Genomic DNA, 20,775 nt, shown 5'->3' with positions numbered 1-20,775 from the left:
TTGTGGTCCTTAGAAATAGGGAAAACACTGACTGTCAAAACCAGAATAAGGTAGAAGTTGACCGATTCACTCAGTAATAAGGTCTCTTACATGTCACACTATTTTTAAAAAGAATCTGTTTCTGTGTTCAGATGTGAATATTGTGTATTGGCAAGCTTGCAGTCTATTTCGGTAACAAAGGCTGCACCCAAATCTCGATTGTCACCTTACTTTCAGTTTGCAATTTGACAGCAATATATGCCTGATGTATACATAGTTTTCAGACATGCTTATGTTTGTGATGACAGCTAAATTCGCTAGATAAACAATTTTATTACTATATGCAATCAAGAGTTGTTTTTTTTTTCTTTCTAGAAAACGCGTACCGTTTGAGGTCGAGTATGACAGGTATACGGTATTGTAGGGACAACCGAATATCGAATAGCAGCCGGTTATGTAAGTGCAATCACGTTCATACTTTATGTGGGAAGCTAATTATAAAAGCAGTTGACATTTTGAAGCCAGTGTTTCGTTGTTTGTTATTCATTTCTATGTATTTTTGACGGCGCCTTCTCATTGTCTGCATTTTTCTCCCGCTGATATATTTCGATATCTAAGTATGAAATATATAATAAAAAGGTATAATTAGTATGCACGTTTTCTTGATTATAATCGAAGTCGCCTATGCCCCTGATAATAAAAACATATTAAACATGGTCTGTAAGGGCGGTAACAAGCTCAGCCACTGAGATGTATGACTACCTCATTAATACAAGCCCCAATTACTTTAAAAACTGACGAAAATCTTCATGATACACGTAAATAATCCAATTTTGATCCAAATCGCAGCAACGTTATGGCTTCTAGAGTGGTAATAATCTCAGCAAATAACACGCAATAATTATAAACGGACCTTGTCCATTATTTAAACAGTCAATGACCTTGATCATACATGCATATATTCCAAGTCTGGTCAAAACGAGATCACAAATATGGCTTCCAAAGTTCTAACAATTTCAGCTAATCAGCGGCAAGATTAAATCATTAATATGCATAAATTTTACTGATTATGCATCCATCTAAGATCTTCATGATACAAATCCATTTTCATTCAAATTAAAATATAAAATATAAAAATATGGTTCAGAGTGGAGTGGGTTTTTATTAAAGACAAATTATGTACATTTTGTTATTTTTTTTTTTACATAGCTTTAACAATTAAAACAAATTTGCAAGCCTTTTATTCCAGGATGATTTTCGCCACATTTGATTAGTTGTATTTGCAAATAGGTCATTGACAGGTTTTCTGTTTTTGGCAGCGACGGTCATGTTTGAGAGCGAATAGGCATCATCTGTACAAATCTGAAAATTGCTCAACCCATGTTTTCTGTCAAATTTGGTATACATATGTCAAGTGATTCTTTGGAATAATTTGTTTAAAGAGTTTTTCTCTTTTAAGTAAAGGCACCCATATTTAATGGCACATTGGCATCATTTTTGTGTTCTTGTAATGGCAGCCATATTTGATAGCACACTGACATCATTTTTGAATTGTTGTAATGGCAGCCATATTTAATAGCACACTGGCATCATTTTTGTATTGTTGAAATGGCAGCCATATTTGATAGCATACTGGCATCATTTTTGTATTGTTGTAATGGCAGCCATATTTGATAGCACACTGGCATCATTTTTGTATTGTTGTAATGGCAGCCGTATTTGATAGAACACTGGCATCAGTTTTTTTATTGTTGTAATGGGAGTCATATTTGATAGCACACTGGCATCATTTTTGTATTGTTGTAATGGCAGCCGTATTTGATAGAACACTGGCATCAGTTTTTTTTTGTTGTAATGGCAGCCATATTTGATAGCACAATGGTATCATTTTTGTATTTTAATGACAGCCATATTTGATAGCACACTGGCATCATTTTTGCATTGTTGTAATGGCAGCCATATTTGAAAGCACACTTGCATCAGTTTTGTATTGTTGTAATGGCAGCCATATTTGATAGCACAATGGCATCATTTTTGTATTGTTGTAATGGCAGCCGTATTGATAGAACACTGGCATCAGATTGTTATTATTGTAATGGCAGCCATATTTGATAGCACAATGGTATCATTTTTGTATTGTAATGGCAGCCATATTTGATAGCACACTGGCATCATTTTTGTATTCTTTTAATGGCAGCCATATTTGATAGCACACTTGCATCAGTTTTGTATTGTTGTAATGGCAGCCATATTTGATAGCACAATGGCATAATTTTTGTATTGTTGGAATGGCTGCCATATTTGATAGCACGCTGGCATCATTTTTGTATTGTTGTAATGGCAGCCATATTTGATAGCACAGTGGCATCATTTCTGAATGAACTTAAATGCCTTTTATGCCAGGGTCCTCTTTGACAAATTGGTCGAAATTTGTCAATTGGTTTCAGGAAAAGCTATTTTAAAAAAGCAATTAATCATGGATGCATGATATACAATGCATAATGAATGCAGGGCCATACTATATTCTCAACTAGCATTAGATACCTTTGGGTCAGGTTAACTAAAATTATGAATGCTCGATTGCTAAGACATTGGTATAGGATGCCAATGTTAGGCTGAAATGGCTTGAACTCTTTTAAAATATGGTTAATATCTTACCAACATCAAACTCAACTGATCTTTTATCAAAATGAAGTTTCACTGTGAATGTACTGAAAAAAGAAAAGGTGTGAATGCTAGAATATTCACAAGCCACTGGGATGTCCAAGTTGATCAAGAGTGAAAAATCTTAAAAAACAAAGCAGATTGCACATAATCAAACCCCAAGCTCTTGTCGAGATGACACTTGACAGAAAATTAGGTTTAAATACAATAAAAACCGTGTACAGAATGAGCTCATAGTTGAACTCATTTGAACCTTCTGAGATGAAGTTTCCTAGCAAATTCGGTTACCCATGCTTAAGCAATCAAGGGTCATAAACTTGTTCAAAAACATGCTCATCAATCAATTAAATTTGGTTGAGATCTAATGACAAACGTGCAAACCAGATCATGTACAATTTCCAAAAGTACAATATCGAAAGAAATGTCAGCCACATTAAAGAAGCATGGAGGTATGCCAACATTCTCTCCACTGTGCATGTTTTAAATGCTAACAACTTCACCTTACATATGTCGCTCTCTCAAAAGTACATAATAACTGATGAGTACCCCATAAGAGGTTAGTGTTAGGACTGGTGGGCCTGGTGTCAAGATACTGTGATTGGGTGGGACATCATGCTACATGTCTGCGGCATGATGCCCCAGTGCTTGACATCACAAGCTACATTAAAAATCTAAATCACATACACACTTTGGTTGGCAGGACAAAGGTGGACACAGAAGTTGACACAGGTGGAAAAAAGTTGACATGGCATTGCTTTATCCTTCTGGTGGTTGTTTTTGATGGGAGGTGGCCATTACAGGAGGTTTAGAATGATTTTAATACTAGCAAGCATCAAATATGATAAAATTAATAAAATACATTTAACAGATTACAAGAATCAGAAAGTTTGCCTTTGAAGATCTACAGGAGTTGACAGTATATTATGTCATACAACATTTATGAGTGTGTAACACCAGCTGTAACCATGGAATTAAATCGTGCTTGAGCACGAGGTATTGTCCATTCTAGAGGGTAATCCAGGCTAAATAGTCACCCCAGAGTGAGCCATTTAACCCAACACAGAAAGCAAGCAGTGTTGACCACCTCTTCTCAGGTGTATTGCTGTATACCCCACCCACCATTTTTTTTAGCCCATTAAATGCTTTCATATGCCAAGTACAATATCAACTTTCATGTCTTTTTTTTTTGTTCAAAGGGATTTAATTTACAAAGGGGCTCTTGTTGTTTATTTATCAACAACTTTGTCAAATGAATGATATGTCTGTAATTAACTTTTAATCTGAGAGATTTATGACAAACCTTTACATCAAGCTTTAAGAATCAAGTTAAATTACTTGCATCTGTAGCTCAATCATGTGGAGTTGTTAATGCCAATTACTAATAAATATAAATAAGTTTATTTTCTATTTTATCCTATAAAAGAAATAAGGATTTTTATCATGAGATCTCATCATCTGTGTGAAGATCTGTTGTTGTAAGCTTGATGGAAAACAAAATTTAACAGGATACATTGTTAAGGGAAAAAGCACTAAAACTAAAAACATTTCAACCAATAGGTTTAATTTATTTGAAGAAAAGGAAAAATTAACACACAAAAAACCCCATCCCTCATATATTTTGATTTTCCCTTAACAAGTCAAGGACTAAAATGCGATATTTTACAGGATGAATAATATCAATAATTTTCAATTTCAACGTGACCAGTTTTAAGGTAGTTAACCCCTCTCTCCACAAGTGGAAAGTTTGTCAGTAATAGCTTGACAATTACTGATAATACCTACCAGCACTAAAGTCAATATAAGCAAAAAAGATTAGAACTTGTCAAAATTTGGAAGATAAACAAGTTAAAGCTGAATTATATATGAGTATTATCTTAATCTCAATTTACATACTCATTTTGATCCAAATAAATTGGAAGTTATGGAGCAGAAGGCTCAGATATGTTTCAAGAGAAGACTAAACTGTACTAAAAGGGATGATAATATTACAAAATGATTATGCAACATGTTGGGACACAAAGTTTACAAACTTATTCATAGTTTTGCAAAATTTGATCTCCCATGACTTTCTTAGGTTACCAAATGAAGCTTCACACTCTATGCAGTTCAAAAAAAATTTCAGGAATTTATGATAAGACCATTTCTTATTTTTAACTGCGGATTGCCGAAACCATCCCTGATATTCTTGAATGATAAGATTTCAAATTAGCCACTGTGGCAGCCCTACTAAATATAACCTCAACACCATTTTCATTTAGGGCAAACCATCTGAAGACTTTTGGTGAAAACTCCATGCTAATATGACAATCCATTCAGAAGAATAAGTGACAAATTTGTGTGTGTGTGTGTGTGTGTGAGCCGTATTTGAGGTCAGATCAGCACCACTTTCATTTAGGACCAACTAGATATCATATTTAGCATTCTGGTGCCATGGTGGCCATACTGGATATCAGATCAGCACCATTTTGATTTACTATGAACCAGACATCATAAGAAGTCTTTGGAAAAAACCAATGCTGATATGACTTTCTGCCAAGGAGGAAAAGCAATATAATTTTCAAGATGGTCATGCCGGCAATTTTGTTTTTAATTTAAGGCCAACTAGACACCAAAAGAAGTCTTCTCGTAAAGCCCGGAGTTGATTGACTTTCCACTCAATAGTAGCAATAACAAGATTTTCAAGATAGCTGCTGTGGTGGCAGATTCCCAGATTTCAAAACATCATTTTCATATAGAACCAACTAAACCTTGGGATAAATGTGTGTGTAAAGTTTCAAGGAAATCCTCCATATAGTTTAGGTGGTGTAGCAATAGCAAATTTGTCCTAATGGAACCACAGATGATTGAAAACAGACCATAAGCTCTTCTGATCTATCACAAGAAAAGCTAATTAACAGTTTTATGACATTAAGAAAGTGATTATGGCCATACACTCAAACTGACAGATGTACCCACATATGTATGTAACACTTAATGTCATCTACAATAAGTATGCAAGGGGCCATATAAAAGGTCTCAATCAAAATATTAAAACACTGTACATTTATGTGCATTAACTTTAATTTCAATTCTTAGTAGAAAAGACAAACCTAATATGTGTACAGTACCTAATTCAATGCAGATGGACACAGTTCAAAATCTAGTTCACTTTAAGAATTTTATCACGTTTTAGCACAACAAATTTTATTCATAAGACCAAAGTCTTTATTTGCTTACTGAGCAGATGCTAAAACCACCCACCCAACCTCACCCAAAGAACCTGACTGAAAATGCTTCAAATCTGTTAGGTATTTATGATCCATTCAGTCCATTTTATATGCTGGCAACAAAATATGGAAACCATTTTGGCAGGAATGTTGTATCACCCCATCCTCCCTCCATTTCATTATTGCCGAGTCTAACAAGTTCAAAATTAATATACTCATAGAACTCTTAATACGTCTAAAAAAAAAAAACTTGTCTTTCATAGACATATATTATTGCCCTAAATCTATTCATTGTAATCAGTTCAATCAGTTAATGTTAACAAATAACGCTTGCAACTGTAAATTTGTATTGATAATTTCATGATACGTCACATGACATTAAAGTCATAAGACCATAATACAGAGCATTACCTCCTAAAATTTCAAAGCTGGCATGCCAATATGAATCTGAGCAATTCTGTTTCTACATTTTTAAATCACTAGTTTTAAAAACGGCTCCTGAATTTATACAATTTTCACCCATGAGAGTCTAGATCCACACTATGCGGGCAACAGCTGTGAGTAACTGCCAATATATTATGGTTGTAAATTACACAACATTCATAAATTGTCCGCTCAAAGAGAAGCATAAGTGGAAAGCAAGCAATACTCAGTTGTTGTAAAGCCTTGCCTATTCACATGTGCAGCATAATAGTAAACCTGTACAAGGTGACCTACAACAGCATAGTGCATCTGGTCACTAATATGAATAATGTATATATGACCTAAGATAGCTGTTCTTCTTTCCAACTGTACTGGCCAGGAATGGCCACATATGCATTCAAATGAAAAATTTTAATCTTCAGTCGATGAGTAACTTTAACTGACATAATCCTAACTGTGTAGTTGCTTACCACTTTTACAATCTGGTCATTCCTTGACCAAAAACATATAATGACCATCTAAAAAAATATTCTAATTTTACAGTCAATAACATTTGCCATTCCAAGATATAAACATGTCCTGCATACATAATGTGTTAGTTCAACCATAATTAGTTACAATTAAAGGAGTACAAATTCAGCTTTCTATACATTAGTTCATATGAACTTGTACAATGTTTTTTTGAAAATTGGCATGTACATTCAATTGTTACTTGTGTAAATTCACAATTTTGCCCTGTCATACCTAATGATATGAACTATACCCATATTATTAGCCCAAATTATAGAGACAGACTAAACTGTTAATGTCTGTTTCTTTAGAAGAAAAAAACAATAAAGACACATAAAAAAGAAAGACTACTTATGATGTAAAAAGTACCATATGAAACTTTGAACATAATAAGTGAGTAAATTACAATGAAGACGTGCACAATATTATCTAAGCAACACGTCTGTACAATATCTGCATGTATCACAAAATTTCAGATTCTCTCAGATGGAAAACACAACATGGTTTTTCTGTAAGTCAACATCAAATCTGAAACAACAAAAACAAATAAATAATAAATTAGTCATTTGATTGCTGCAGTCTATTCACAGCTCCTTCTAAGGGAGGTTACTCATACAATTTAGTCCCACACTAAAAGAATCTAATCACATTTACCTGTATACAGGAATCCATTCTAAAAGTTCTATAGTTGCTCTTAAAAGGTTAATAAACACATAGTTCTACACATGATGACTGTATATTTAAACTAAGATGTACTTATTATAGATAAAGTTACAGATGGTTCTATAGACATTTCAAAATTCTGTATTGCCCTAATCTCTGATATAATGAGAGGTGGCACTCTTAACTACAAGTAATTGTACAATTTTAGCAAAGAACTTAACAATTTTATTTGCCATCTAAATTTTAGATCACTAAGCCCTTATCATCTTGTTGGCTAAGACATCAACAGCAGATATCAATTCAGTGGATAACAAAATCTAATAGATGACAAGAAGGGAAGAATTTAGTTGGCAAATTCAATAGTTACAGAAGCATAAAGTTCTTTTTAACAGTATTCATGGTTCTATTTGACAGAACCTCAAGCCAGCCATTAAAATTCATATTTTACAGTCTTCTAAACCATCATTCTACATATTACAGGCCTCAAATTTAATGATAAAAAGAGAAAAATTAAAATGGAAGAGACTAAAGTATATTAAAGAAGCCTTGGCAATATCTGCATTTATAGAAGTTGAAATGACAGTAATTTGTACTGCCAGCAAAATTTTTGTGCATTCATTTGTTGTCTGGATTACAGGCCAGATGCTCCCTCCTGCATGTGATGTTGTAACAGGTGACTTATGCAATGCTTTCCTTATCAGCCAGGAGCCAGGTAATTAACCTGTCTACATTTACTTTACACCTGTTTTCTTTTAAAAGAAACATTTATCTCCATTTGGAAAGATCCTGCAACCAACCTACCTTGGCAACTCACCCTCCAACTTTAATCTAATGTAAGGCCCTGTTATGGGGACAGAAGCTGTGGTGGCACGGTGGTTTGATGCTGGACTCTTGTATGAAAGGGTACCGGTTTAAATCTTATTGTTTGATCAGTCTACATTGGCTACCATGGTGTGGCAGCCTTGGGCAAGGCATTTTACTCCAATTGCCTAAGTACTAAATAACGTGTGTTCCTGTGATGTAAAACATCAAACCAAACCATACCGATAACTGGGACACAGGTATGTATTAGACTGGACTCTTACAGGCTGTAATGTGTTAGACTGGACTCTTACAGGCTGCATGAAAGACTAGTCAGCAGTGTTTTATCTACAAATGGCTTCTTGTAGGTCATCTGACTCATCAAGGAAAAAAACAACGAGTCAAAATCCAAACCTATGAGTCTTATTCAAGCCGATGATCAGTTTTCAGTAGTTTTAAAAAAAAATTGTATTGTTTAAATACAAAACAAAAATATTAGTTATATAATGTGACTAAAGCCAATAAGGCAATTCCCTTGCCAGAAGTATCTGAACTCTATATTTGTTAAAAATCTTCTTGATGGTTTCATGTCATCAGAAATAATCTGAGCATATATGACAAGACGTTTATTGTTGGCTATATCAGTGTTTTCATCTGCCATTGCTGTCACAAATGACAAATTTTGCAGGTCACGTATAAAACTGTCCTCAAAAACATTCGATATGCACTCCAGTAACTCTGAACAGGTAGTAGCTGAGTCATACTGATTGGCAGAATTCTTCAAAATGCCAAAGGCATCAATTTCTTCAGCCGTTAAGTCATGTATTATATTAAGAAGAGATTTGTATTTTAAACATGGGAAGCTTCTACACTTAGCCAATGTACACACTTAAGTAGCACTTTCACTGCTATGTTTTGTTTGTAAGAATGTTTTTGTAAACCTGCATTCAAATCTGCCAGGTGTTGTGGACATACAGTCAGCAGTTTGTGTTCTGGCAACCCAGCATGCCTTACCAGTGTACTGTTCTGAAAGTTATTGTTTTTTGCACATTTGGTCACGGAGATTCTTTTTAGCCTCTGTACATATTTGGCAAAACATAAAGGCATCTTCACTGTCACATTCTTCACTCAACCTGACTTAGTTTTGAAAATGTAGCCAGCTGTGTTTTCAACCGTTGCTGCACAAATTATATTTTATCTTACGAGTAACGGTTGCCTCATCTTTGGACGATAAAGGCTCCACTGGTTCGAAAACAACACTATTATCACTGGTTGGTCATAAATGCAGTTCAAAAGATTATTTCATTTGTTTTGGATCTATTTTAATTTTTTGCCTTGGATGCCATTTTCAGTCGAATGCTGACAGTATCTTGGAACAATGTGAGGCATACAATTGAGTGAATGGAAATTGTTGCTTCACTGCGTGATAAAGTTGCGCATAAAATAACAGTGTCTCATGAGAATCATGTTTTTTTTACGCCTCTTTCTTGGATGTGGTGATTACATGGTTCTAACATGTAAATCTGAAAGGGGGTTTGGGGGTCCTCCCCCAACGAGGTCTCGAGGAGCAGCACCCCCGATCCAGGGGGTCCAAGGCCCCGTCCAAAAATGCATTTTACAACCATGAAAAGCTGCTCCTGGTGCAACTTATGATATAATATATAACAAAATAATCATTTGAAAAACTAACAAACTTACCAAAAATTTTCAACTTGAACAATTTCACATTATTTATTGTCACACAAATTTGTTCTTCAATACTACTGGTGGTTATTTCATGTGCATGTCAGTGTTCACATCGTAATTAAGTCAATAATTTGGCAATTTTTGGTGCCTATATATTACACTTCTCTCTTTTCATAACAAATCTGTAAAATAAACACCCAAGTACAACACCTATATATGTCTTTTTTCCACTGGATACAACCTGTTGATATGCCAGTCTAGCTCTTTTTGCGGCTTTGTCAAAGATTTCTTTAGCCTCCCTTTTTGTCACCACTGATTTTGTTGGCTCAATGTGCAATTGTTTCTTTTCCTTCTCAATGAGAGCCTTTTTCCTTTCAAGCTCCAGTTTGTATTGGTGACATGCAGTGCACATATTCTGACAGATGGCTATATCTTTTCTCTCATGCAAAAAATCTTTTTTCTTATAGTAATTGACTGCACTTTTTCCAGATGCCTTTAGGCCATATTTTATGTTCTGTACTGAGTTGTAGGTTTTAATGTTTATCCTTCCTGATTTAGATTCAATAATATCATTCATGACGTTGAAGGAGTATTCAACTTGTGGGCCATGAAAACAACTCAGTAAAGACACGACTTCAGTAATTTATATCTTTATTGCAGAGGTCAAAAAATGCCAGTCCTCGAGCATTCAGTTTTCTTATAAACTGACCAACTAAATTTCCGTTTACTTTTCGCTCCAACGATTCCCATTTCCACACGTTTTTTAAACCTTTATCTAAACTTCTCGTGTCATGGTCTCTCTCAACAACTTAGGATGCCATTTTTTGCAAGCACGCTTTTTCTTTCCATTGCCATCAGTTTCCTTTACATGAAGATTCATTGGATGAATTTAAACTTTTGACCAATCAGAATACTCTTTACGAGAGACATGGGCTAACTAATATATGGAATGAATAAATTACAAGGGTCGTTGCAGAATGGGACCGAACAGACCGTAAAAAAAAATGGAAAAAACTCGGATCAGAGATGATTAAAAAACAACGGACTATATCAAGAAAAATCCAATTCAAGTCATGAGAAAAGCGGAATTCTGCTTTAAAACAGAGAAAAATCATGTCTGCCCTAAGTATGATGATAACATTGGCATAAAAACCGATGTGTGTGTTTTCCCTGTTTGGGAGAGCTGTAATCTAGCCTTTAAAGTAGTTAAACCAAGCCTTAATTTTGTGTTAATCAGCGAAACTTAACATTGTGGTGCATCAATTTACATACTGACGATGATTTTTGTGCATCAAATCAAAAAAGTGTGTGTTTGACGCATGATGCATAGGTAGATAAAACAATGAGTCAATAGTTACATGTAAATAATTGTGGCTTAAACTATACTGATCATAAATGACTGTAACATGGAGAAATCAATGTGGTGATGACCTAAACACAAATACCCAACCTACGTTCATAACACACATGAAGTATTTCACGGTGTCCTCTTGTTCTAAGGGTGTAGTACTAACAGAACCAATCAATGTCCTTTAAATAGAAAATGTCAACAAAGTCACTGAAGCATCAAATAAAGCCCAGAGACCTGTTTTGCAATTATGGGTGAAGTGCTTGTAAAGATGCATTCCTTTGCAATGGTTCATGATTCTAGGCAGGTCCGTGCATACAGCATTCAAAATTTCATGTAGTTTTGAGCAAAAATAGTAAAAGATGAAATACAGTTCACAGTGAGCTTCTTTTGTTGTAAAAGGGTGGTACTAACAGATGTAAAAATCTCTATCAATTTCAAATTCCCAGAATGAACTGCACCTGAGAAAATGAAGTAAACAAAACTGATCTCAAGCCAATGGTGCATAAAATATGGATCATAATTTCCTACTTCTGCAAATGACGGTGTGGCATTCATTTAAGATGCATGTCCTCACCAAATTTCATGATTCTAAATAAATCAGTATGTATACCACATGCCAAGAAACTACAAGGTCAAATACAAAAACTTAAACTAAGTAAATAAAATGTGAAATGAAGATAACAGGGACCTTCTATTGCATCATTGTTGGGCTAATATAGAGGTACAACAATCATCTAGTAACTAGTTTATGTAGTTCCAACACAAAGTTTAACCCATGACAGTGAAATATAAAATATGGACAGTGAGGATTTAGAACTTATTAAGATTCATTCCTGAATTAATTAATTAACTCATGACTTCTGGTTTAACAGTATGTATACTGGACACAAAAAAGAGCCTTTTATGGCCATGAACTAAGTACAAGGCAATTACCAAAGCCAGTATAACCTTTTTTTTTAATTGTCAGAGATGTATGCAACTGTCTGATTTCATGATTCTAGCATAAACAGTGTTTGCAAAAAAAAACCTTTAAAAACAAATGAACCGAAGCTAAAGTATGAAATACAGGTCACAATGATCAGCTTTTAGCACTACTAATTCAGGAGCATCCCCTCATCAAGTTTCATTATTCTAGGACCAATAGTATGTGTACAAAATTCAAAAACCTAATTGGATATGGACTAAATTTAAAAACATAACCTTAGCCAGAAAAAAAAGGAAATGTAGGTCACAGTGACCTTTTCCATTAAGGGTATGTTACCAACAGAGATCATACAATCATCTAGCTTGATGATTCAGGCATACTCAGAGCTTTAGAAATGATTATAAAATACAAAATATAACCATTCAGTGAAAGAAATATGGGTCACAGTGTCCTAATTTTGTAATATGAGTGTGTAGTAATTGATAAAATGAACCCCATTGCCAATTTTCTTGATTCTGGGCATGACACTATGTATACTGATTGCAGAACACCTAAACTAAAATGCAAGAATGAACATATATGAACAAAGTTAATCCTCTTAATTCTATCTGCAGCAGCACAAATGCTATAAAAAGAAAAGTCCATTCAAAATTAGTGCCTAGGACCTAGGAAGAAAGAATGAGGTTTCAGTGAGGTAGTGCATAAGCATATGCTTTTATGGGCTGACAGAGACATGGAGGCACTACAATAACTCTTATGGGCTGACAGAGACATGGAGGCACTACAATAACTCTTATGGGCTGACAGAGACATGGAGGCACTACAATAACTCTTATGGGCTGACAGAGACATGGAGGCACTACAATAACTCTTATGGGCTCACAGAGACATGGAGGCACTATAATAACTCCTCTATACACAGTAGAGGTGAGTTAAAAACAATGTACACTTTCGTTGCCTGATAACCTAAGCATATTAAAACTCCTAAAAGCTTCCTAATGGTAAAAATAAAATAAAAAATAAGCAAAACAAACCTCATCAATTTCATCATCTGAACCAGAGAAGTCCTCGAAAGTGATGTTCTCTTCTTGTTCACCGTCGATGCCAGTTTCATTGATTCTTGCTGTAATTATAAAGTAAATAATCCATGTCATACATGAACAGTGGTAATATAAAAATGGCCTCTGTGCTATATGTTCCGTTTTAAAAGAATTTAAACCTGGTAAAAGGCCACCTCAAGAAATGAAACCTCTCAAAGAAGGTTTATTTCATTTGGGTGAACAAACTTGTTAAATAATCTTAAAAAGAATATGAAGGAAGATCCCAAATGTGAGTCCAGTGTCAACAGTCCAGGCTTCAAAGCCATCCTTTTGAAATTATAAAGATTTTATAGGGCAAGGGGTCTCAAAAATACTGGGACTATATAGGGAAAACAATACAGGGCTACAAATGTTCTAATAATACCAACTGAATACAACAACTTAAATCCTGAATGCACAAATTAATCAATAGTATTAACATACTGCTAAGGAGTAATAATCTCAACATACTGTACATATCATCAGTGACTCACAAATAAATATGTATTTAGCACAACCACCATGACTGGGGGCTGACAAATCATGTGCCAAAAGCTCTGATAGTACCAGAATGCTGAGCAGGTCTAGATCTAAGTGAACCAACAAAAAACAAAACATGTCTATTAACATAGCATTTCGGTCAAGCTACATATTCAAATATGTCACATCCCGGAAGAATAATTCCACAGCGTGTTCTTTTCCTCAAAGATGGCACTTGAATAGCCCAGACATTAATCAAGTTTTGCAATTGGCAATACTGACATCTATTATCAAATCACAAAAAAACCTGCACAATTGAATTTTCTAATCTGTATCTGCCTTCCATTTAATTCATGTCTACTTCCAGTTTATTCACAACCTATTAACTTTCCTTTTTTAGTGTTGATATTTTTTCTCTGAATATTTTTTTTTCAAACTAAGGCTTAATTTATTGGTGAATTATGCTTTTCTGTAAGTTACTTTGTATCTAACTTTAGTCCCTTACATCGTTTATACAACGCTGAAAATATGTTACACTAGCAGAGGTCAGTGATCTCAGGGTCAAAATCTTGAGGCACCCACCCAAGCCCCATAATTTTGAAGTACCAAATGTGTTTTTATTCAACTGAATTGCAAACTGAGGATTCCTATCTTCTTTGGAAATTCTGTCAATAACAAAATGTGTGCTAATCAGTGGACAACAAAAATAGATGATGCACAACTGACCATTGCATAAAGTTTTTCTTGTTGATGCCACTGCTGCAGGAAAATTGACTGCCATGTCTCTATGTTCACTAAAATGGACTTGCAAATACCGTCTCCGAAGACAGAAGGCCATTTAAATTAAATGCATATGCATCTGGTCTTTTTCTTCAATATGTAATGTGTATCTGATACAACTACATTTTTAAATGATAAAGGTCCAATTTAAAATTAAGCTAAGACAATAAGATTTTCATGCTTTTGAAATGCAGTTATTGATCTTTTTCCTTCATCTATGGTATCTGATATGGAATTTCATTTTGAGGCATCTTAAAGAAGGTTGTCTTTCAGAAGAGTGTTAGTACAGGTGTGAAAAAGACCCATACAGAGATGCTCCCACGATTTTATGGGGGGGGGGATTTCCCACCTTGTCAAAAAAATAAGGGTGAGTAGAACAAAAATGAGGGGGAGGATGAAACAGCCATAGTTCAATATGTGCATAACACTTCAATATCCATCTCTCATTCTTCCTGCTCCATTCAGTAAGACTGCTACTGAAATTAAAATATTTAACCTCAAGTTGTATAAGCATTAATCTGTTGACTGTTTCTGAGCTCATTCTAAGTCCAATCAGCTCCTTTCTCAGTGTATGAATATTGTTCTGTACTGAGAACCCCTTTCACATTCTGCTTTCTGAAGGGACATATACATGGCTAGCCTATCCATCTGGAATAAGTTAAAAACATGGTTCCCATGCTATTTTAAAGATAAATTTCCAGGTCATTTCCAGGATTAAATGAATATTTTCAAGGTTCACAAACGATTATTGAATGATATTCAAGAACATTTTATCTTATAAACATTCTTTAAAAAAAAATCTAAGATGTTTCTATTTTGAGAATGCCAGAATATCAAGGTCAGAAAAAAATGACCATGCACTAAACCATCTACTCTATTACATTAAACAAGTTCAACTACTGTATATTCCTGTAAATTGTCATGTAAAGTCATTTCAATGTACAGAATAAAAATTCTTTTCTTGGCTCACCTTCATTATGTTGGTACAAGGTAGCAACATAATGAATATAAATTACTTTTGTTTCCTTTCAAAAATTTAATTCTAAACAGATCGGAATAAACAGTTGTGAATCAAGATAACATTCAATATGTATGTTATACAAAATAAACATTTCCTATCACAGCATAAAAAAAGAATAAATGGAAAGTATTTAAATCTTATCTAGTAAAGTAAAAAGTTTAAACCCTGAATGATTTTTGTGCCAATAAAACCCAAAATAAGATTTTTCAAACAACCTAAACTCCTTAAGACAATTAGGTTAAAATCTATGATTTAAAAAATCATTTGCAAAAAGGGTTGATCAAATTTTGACAACAAGACCTTCAAAATTATATACTACTGTATGTAAAAGTAATGAATTTTCCATAAAATCAAAATATGTCTGCTTGTAATGCAATAAACCAGTCTAAAAAACCTGCATTGATACTCACAGGAGATTGTTTTGTTTTTTGTGATATTCAATACAAGGGATGACAATCTCCCATTTCTCCTGCAACCTAAATAATGCTTCAAGCTACATGTCACAGTATTATAGTTAGGACCAAAGTTCAGCTCAGATTTGACATTCTGGACTACAAATATGACTTAAAACGAACATCAGTCTTTTTTCCAACCCAAGTTTTCTCAGAATATTTCCATCACATTTTTCACATTTGGAGATTTGGGTTGGGATGTGGGTCAGAGCGATTGCCTGTCAAAAAAAATGCAATTTATCGCCACTGTGCAGTAGCAGCATATGGTAGTCACTTATCAGTGAGACTAGCAAACTTCAAGAATATTACATCGAGTCATACCTGCATGAAATCAATAGGAAAATGATTTATTTCTCAGAAATGGCATTTATGTCTTTAATCTGCTGACAGACTAGATGAAACTAAAGCATAGTTATGTAATATTACAGCAAACACCTAATGTTGTTGAACAAAAATTAAATTAAATTAAATGAAAGTCAGATACCTTTTGTAAAAACCAGAAAGAACATATAGTTTTCTAAATATTTATTTCAAGAACAACGACCTGAAACTTGTTGCTGTAGCAGCAATCTGGACTCATATTCATCAAGCATATAGTACATGTCAACCTGTTAGTCAAGTGATAAAACAAACCCATGCAGTTGTTTTCGTAATAAATATATAAAGAATTTTGTATTCTTTCGTTAATGTTATTATTACAAACAGTACACGACTTTCATTTCATATTTTTTCTACAATATCTGAAACGCATTATTATTGATATGACATGACTACTGGATCTATTTGGGCTATAAAATTTTTGTACTCATGCCACTACGCGAACCACAAGTACCTGATCAAATTTCATCAACGCCACAGTTTCATCTTTCAGCAGATTAAAGACATTACGATGTAAAACTTGCAATTTCTGAGAAAATAAACAACATTCAATTTCATGCAGATATAACACAATTTAACAACATTGAAGTTTTCTGGGACATTTGGTAAGTGGTACCGATCTGTCACCACCATGTTGGCTTTAGTGATGATAGACTGGTTTTCAATTCTAAATATAAGAAAGGATGCCGATATTGAGCTGCTCTTGAAAACAACCTGTCTACTAGCCAAATCTAATCCACTGAATTGTTTGGATCAGCTCTACAAATATGTTTATGGCAAGCACCGAAATGGTTCAATTCTGCAACCTCCGAATATTCTAGACACAACTCAAAAAATCAACTTTTGATCAGTTCAGTTACAACTCAATTATGTAATTGTTTCTGGCTTCAAGAGTTGCCGTAAAATTCCTAGGTCTTTCCTGACTTTCATCAATATTTGCAAAATTCAAGGACTTTTCATGGTCAGGAAAAAAGTATCATTACTCCCGACTTTTTCCCCGGCAGCATGAGAACCCTGTAAAAACTGTTCTACATGGTTGTTATGTAAAAATTTTCACACCTCAAATGCAATTGTATTGTCTTTGGGACGCTTCTGTTCCAAATTAAGATTTTTCCCTAACAACAGCTCTGCCATAGTTTAATTTTCTTCATTCTGTTCGACAGTGACTTTAAGTCCATTAATGCCATAGTCTACTTGTTCAGTGATATTTTGATTAAATAAATATCTTTACTTTTTAAATTCATTGCAGATTCTTAATTTATCAGATTTATTGTAACCTTTACACTAGAGATATATGGTTTTGTTGCACCTGATCCTTCAGAGCTGAATTGTGACAATAAATGAAAATTGCAGTCTACTTTTAAATGCCCGTATTTTAATTCGGCTTGTTTTTGTCTGCCTTTTCTATATTTAATTTTGAAATATTGATGAAATGAGGGGTTGACCTGCTTGTTGTTTTTTTTGTCCAGACTCAAATTTAACACCATTTTCGTGTTCATAAAACCACCCAATGGTATCTCCATGAACACTTTCCCAGCTCCAGTAATCTGATATGCTTCCCTATTTCAAACATAAATTGCCGTCATCTATATGATCAGCCAGTATTTACCGAACGAAATCATCTTCTAAAGATTTACCACGCTGGGAATCAGCAATTTTGGGTCTTCCAGATAGTCTGTTTTATAAAAGCACATTTGTAAAACTTCCTTGATGCAGGATTCAGACTAAGACATTATGCTTCTTACAGGACCCAATGTGCCAATCAAATTTAGTTTAACAACCATTCATGTCAACCCAAAAAAACTAGACGTGTAAACAGTTAGGGGCCACCCATTTAGTATGCATGCAAAAATCTGGCAAAGCTTGACCCCTCCCCTTCTCTGTACACATGCATACTTTATTACACACCCCATCTGCGTATGTACGAATGACACACACACACACCTGAATTCTAACGGCCTATATTTAATCCATGCAGAAACCATAATGGATTAATAATATTAACGTGTTTAACAAAACAGATAGTCCACCGACGCTGAATGTATGGCTGCATCAAAGAAATAAGCTGCGTAACTTTAAACAGTTTGTCTAGTGTCGACTAAAATTCAAACGCCAACTGAATAGGTTATGTATTAGACAATTTATTATAGAGGTTTCACATACACCCCATTTCCTACACATATGTACATTATCAGTAGACCCCCCATACGCAAGTGTATGCATTTGGGTTACTCATCTGCTTAAATTTCAACTAATTTGCACGAGTTCTTATGCATCAATGCTTTCCAAGTGCACAAATTTGTGTGAATCATATGATTGCGTGACCTGGCAGCATCTCTACCAATACCTGGCAAGCATGTTTCTGTGTTTGAGCATAAACAAACAGAACATTTACTGCAGTGTTAAAGTTGTCCTCTATATAATTCACTATGATACATAGGCATTACCTTTCAATCATACTTTACACCTGAAACTCTTTCTGACAGCTTTCAATTCATGTTTGACTGATGGAAACAAAATAATACAAAGGCTGCAAACACTTTCTATCACACAATATTTCTGTTTTACCTGATTCTGGTAATTCTCCGTAAGCCTTAAGGTTCCTGGCCTCATCAGGTGTGTATTTCAAGATAACATCGGCCTTCGTATCCTGATAATCACGCAGACCAAGAAGAATGATGTCCCCAGCGTTGATCCAGACCTACAACAAAAGAAAGATATAATGAGATTTACATTATCTTGTATGCCGACATTAGAGGAGTGACTGTTTCCGCCTTGTATTTAAATTGTATGCTCTAGATAATTAACAGTAAAACATAGGTGATCTACCTATTAATGTAATTAATCGATGCATAGAAAGAGACCATATTTTTTATTGGCAGAGAGACTGGCGCTCTACAGATATTATGAACTTTCGATGAAGTGGTTTACATTTCCATCATGCACAGTCATGAGAATGCTGATACATCTTTATGTTACTTTCAAGAACTGTGGCCGAAATGTCTTTGGATATTGTACTTGTGGACACTGTACAAGATCTAAGCACAAAGCTAACTAAAATGACAGGTCCCTTGTGCTAAAAAAATCAGCCTGAATTAGTATAAAGTACACTATCTTTAGTAAATAGGAAACTGATTTTGCTAGATGCGACAATAAAAGCTTCTGAAAGTGCAATGAATGAATTACCAAATATATAAAATGTAAAAACCCATATTATACCAATCAATCATACACCAAAATAAAAGGAATTAAAGGTTCTTTAAACAATACCTCAAATACACTAGGTCTTTATTAAATCGCTAGTATGCCCTGTGAGGAAACCTGGGGAAATTTTTTTTCTTTAAAATTTTAACAATGCAAAATATGAAACTGTAGAGCACCATTACAAAGACTGATAGTAGTTCCAGAAATGGCAAATCATAGTGAGTTAACTCCCTTCATCTGCTGCTTAAAGCAACACTGCAGCTTAACGCAACACTGCACCTGGTCCAGCTTCTCGTGCAAGTATAATCAAATGAAAATGTCTATTGAAGTTGTCACATCATCTTGATAAAAGAATTATCCATTAGATAGAAATTTCAAGCAGCTAGTAAACTTGGTTTTCTAAACAGCTGCAAACTTACTTTCAAGATAAAATATCAAAAGGTGGGTAAACATATAGCTTCCATGTCACCCGATCTTCGCATGCGGCAGCAAGTCATCACATCCAATTAAAATGAAGCTGTTCAAATTTGAACACTGTTCCAACATGATTGAGACAAGATGATCAAGCAGCTAGTATGGACTCATAAATAAGCAATTTTCCACTGCCAATCCATGTTTGTGCAAATACCTTTCAAATAAACATGTAATGGTTTCTCTCTGGTACACAGTCATACTTTCAATGTTAAACTCAATGTATCCTTTTGAAGTCAACTGCCTCCACCATTTTCAGCTGATGCACAATGCACTGCTGTTACATGCTATTGATTTGTTGTCATTACTAAAGGGAGGCAACTCATGAAATCCAAAAGATGTTGCTAGGACAAAACATTTAAATATCTGTTCAATCCACCAAGGTGTTTACATATCGGAATCTTGGCTAGTGAAGATGCCATAAAAGATTGAAAGTAGTTCCAGAAATGGCAAATCACCATGAGTCAACTCCCTTCATCTGAGAGACTACTCTGGTGGCCTAGTGGTGGCAGTTTATAGTGATGTCTAGCACTGGGGCATCATGCTACATAGTACTGCATATGGGTCTCAACTGATCTGCCTCCATGTCTGCAGCATGATGCCCCAGTGCTAGACATCACTATAAGCTGCCACACTGCAGACACGGTAGCGATATGACTGAAAAATTGTTAAAGCTACGTTAAAAATCCAAATTATACACAC

General features: G+C 34.6%; 1 protein-coding gene across 1 annotated transcript in view; it reads right to left on the bottom strand.

Annotated features, from left to right (window-relative positions):
* Window positions 1-4,187: 4,187 nt before the first annotated feature.
* LOC149797084 (eukaryotic translation initiation factor 1A-like) overlaps window positions 4,188-20,775 on the bottom strand; it is a 32,620-nt gene continuing 16,032 nt past the window's right edge. The window contains exons 4-6 of the mRNA XM_089961758.1: window positions 18,967-19,099; window positions 13,243-13,331; window positions 4,188-7,310 (exon numbers count right to left, since the gene is read on the bottom strand). Of these exons, the coding sequence (XP_089817884.1) occupies window positions 7,305-7,310; window positions 13,243-13,331; window positions 18,967-19,099 (228 nt within the window). The 3' untranslated portion in view covers window positions 4,188-7,304. The remainder of the gene's footprint in view (window positions 7,311-13,242; window positions 13,332-18,966; window positions 19,100-20,775) is intronic.

This window comes from Sinohyriopsis cumingii, chromosome 6 (genome assembly GCF_028554795.1).
Source record: "Sinohyriopsis cumingii isolate HCF-2022 chromosome 6, ASM2855479v2, whole genome shotgun sequence".
NCBI lineage: Eukaryota > Metazoa > Mollusca > Bivalvia > Unionida > Unionidae > Sinohyriopsis > Sinohyriopsis cumingii.
This window is presented reverse-complemented; position numbering and strand designations above follow the sequence as displayed.